The sequence below is a fragment of the Aplidium turbinatum genome, chromosome 15, assembly GCF_918807975.1.
Source record: "Aplidium turbinatum chromosome 15, kaAplTurb1.1, whole genome shotgun sequence".
NCBI lineage: Eukaryota > Metazoa > Chordata > Ascidiacea > Aplousobranchia > Polyclinidae > Aplidium > Aplidium turbinatum.
In genome coordinates this window covers 20643670-20646615 of record NC_137486.1, presented here as the reverse complement: position 1 = coordinate 20646615, position 2946 = coordinate 20643670, and the positions used below count along the sequence as shown (strand labels likewise).

General features: G+C 40.7%; 1 protein-coding gene across 1 annotated transcript; it reads right to left on the bottom strand.

The window, feature by feature from the left end:
* Positions 1-1268: 1268 nt before the first annotated feature.
* On the bottom strand, positions 1269-2567 carry LOC145784051 (uncharacterized protein F54H12.2-like). The gene has a single exon (XM_082595807.1). It carries the CDS (start codon positions 2565-2567, stop codon positions 1269-1271), a length of 1299 nt encoding a protein of 432 aa, XP_082451933.1.
* Positions 2568-2946: the final 379 nt, after the last annotated feature.

The window sequence follows — 2946 nt, the reverse complement described above, 5'->3', positions numbered from 1 at the left end:
ACTTATAAGGCTTACGTTTGGTGATATCAGCAAATTTTAAATCTGAACAATTACTTGTTTCTGTTCATTTAAGCAAGCTTCCTGCTGGTTGCACTTTTTGGTTATCAGGAATTCTTCTCCGTGTTTTCGAACTTCCGTGGAACAAATATCCTAAGAATGGGACTTCAATAAAATCATTGAAACGTCGACAATATACGGAAGAATAGAGGAATAATTAGCAATTTGTGCCAGAAATAGGCGAGCACAGCTTGAAAGAGTGGCCCAGGTGTGATGCTAAATATAATTAAGTCCCAGTTTTGAGTAGTTGGTTATGCGTCCTAGGACCCTCGAATGTACAGACGGAAGTGGTACCGCCAGGTACAGACGGAAGTGGTACCGCCAGGTACAGACGGTCGTTACCGGGTACAGACGGTGTCGTTACATCTGATTTCGGCGCGTGACGTCACTCTATGAAAGTTTATTTTATTAAATACGATAAACGATGATAGTTTTTGAAATATGTTTTCTGCAACAAGGACATGTACTAATTTTTTGTTCACAAGTTCGGCAACAACATAAATGCCCGCACGGTAAAAGTATAATATTGGTTCGTTTATCTAAGCAGACAACACAAAGATTGTTGTCGATGACCTCTGTCTCCACCCTTCTTTGTGGTCGTTGAAGTCCTTCCATGAGTAATTCCCCTGCAGGTCTAGCTGGTTCACTTTGTAGGCGTGAAGTATCAGGTTCCCCGGAAAAGAACATATATCGTTGTTCTGTTCTCGAGCGATGGTTGTTGATCAAAACCCGGCCATCTCTTGTGAAACTGCTATGTGGACCGTTTAAAAATTGACTGGTGATGATTTCTATGAAACGCGTTCCTTTCTTATTTTTCAAGTATTCACATCTGTTAAGAATGATCATGGTAAGTTGTTGTGTTCATTTTTTTTAAATTTAATTTGATTGGTATGTTACTTACAGAGGGCTCCATTTTGCATGTTCGAACCAAGGGTCATCTCTTTGCTGCCATCCATGTAGTTTGACACCGCATGAAAAGCACTTTACCCAGTCCGAGTTGGTAAGATAAAAGAATCCCGCCTCGGCAAACATATCAGGTGGTGAGAAAGTATTTTCTAGGTGTGGCCAATTCACATTGAACGTTCTCAAGCGTAGTTCGTAGGAGTTCATACCGTCTTGCCTCACTTTCTTTACTGGTCTGTCTTTCCACACCAAACCTTGCTTTTATATTACATCATTTTTATTGCGCAATAATTATAACACAACATTTATTAAACGGTATAGTCAAAAATCACATTGCGGTTCTTGTCGATCTGAAGAATGTTGTCAAACTCCCCATAAACGATCACATTGATTGTATTCTCCAACGCCTCCGCGAAACGCATCTCCATCCGTAAATTTCCCCGTTCTACCAAATCCAATGACCCATCATCTGTTAGGTCTGGGCTTAGATCAAAGGCAAACAGTGTGTAGCCATTTGCGTATTCGTCGTAGTTCAGTCCATTTCCTTGATCCTTTAAAAACTTTCCTGTGGCACTAAATAGAGACATGTAGGATCGAACATATTCTTTTGAAGTGAAATTAGGTTGCAAGGGTTTTGAAGGAATTTGTTCTCCGTTTTTGTATAGAGCTAAGAAGTTGATACCAAAGTGTTGGAAGTTGAATGGGTTTTCATTTCGAGCTCCATTGAACGCTGCATTAGTCACACAACCAATCACCACTCTTTTAGGGAGCTGTCCATTGAAAAGATTTTCTTGATTAGTGGACATGTTTCCTCTCGGTACTGTGAAACTTTTCACAGCTACCCTGCGGAGAGGGTATTTGGCGTTTCCGACTTGCAATGCTTTTGTGTGGGCGATGGAAACGGACGGACTTATAGAGACTTGACGTATAAACATAGATACGCTCTTTAGAACAGTCTTAAATGTTGAATTGTTTGCACCCATCAAATTGAATGCATCTTTAGATCGAATGAGTTTTAACCTCATTTTAACGTCATTTAGTAAATAACGATTTTGTGAAAACAAATCCAAGTGGGGTCTTGAAGCCATGTGGAGTACTTGACTCAAACCCTTTTGTTCCTTTCTTTTTGTGAATCCGGTATTGTTGACTGCTAAGGAATCCATGTGTGAGGGGGTATCAGCATACCACATTGATGCGGTTAGCTGGCTACTCTTACTGTCTTGTCCAAAAGATAAGAGAGTTTCCAAATACGCTCTGTAAGGATAAGTCACATTTGATGCAGAAATCAATTTGTCATTGAGAGTCAACTCAACTTGCGAAAAAAGTGAATGAATCCACAAGTTGGTAGGTGCAACTACATCAGTGGCGATCAGATTTTGTCCGTTTTCTTTTGTGATTTGGGCGCTGACCACAAAATAAGAATTTGAGAGATCCAAGTAATGTGACGAAGTCACATTAAATTCTATGGCTCCTCCTTCCGATATGTTGTTGATTGGTCGAAATTCAATCCATTTTCCTGATTCTACCGAGGTTTGTGTTAATGGAACGGAAAACAAATCTAGTTGTCCTTTCACACATTCACGGGATTGAGGGTGGAGGAAAGCCATTAAGAGAAAATATCTTTCGATTGCTTTCTTCGCTTTGCTTTGTTTGAAATGATCTGCTTTCTTGGACGCTTCCTCTTTTTATTCGGTTTTTGGTGTAGCACTGAACCCAAAAGGTTCTTTCCTGCTTCTTTTGATCGTCGAATAGCTGCTTGCTTGACATTATGTCCACTCAGAACATCACCAACAAATTCAGAACCAGATCGTATGGCTTGCTTCCCGACCGCTTTCGCTCCACTTTTTATTAACGGTAAAACCATGCGTCCAATCCCCGCAAGAATTCCCCCCAACCCATGCCCACCTTGTACGGGTGACCCATGAAAAACAGGCAAACCACTCCCGGCCTGATTGACATAATAGTGTTCATAAGCATTTGATGCTA

Coding starts and splice junctions, on each gene's coding strand:
- LOC145784051 (XM_082595807.1), bottom strand. CDS start 2,567: ATGGCTTTCCTCCACCCTCAATCCCGTGAATGTGTGAAAGGACAACTA.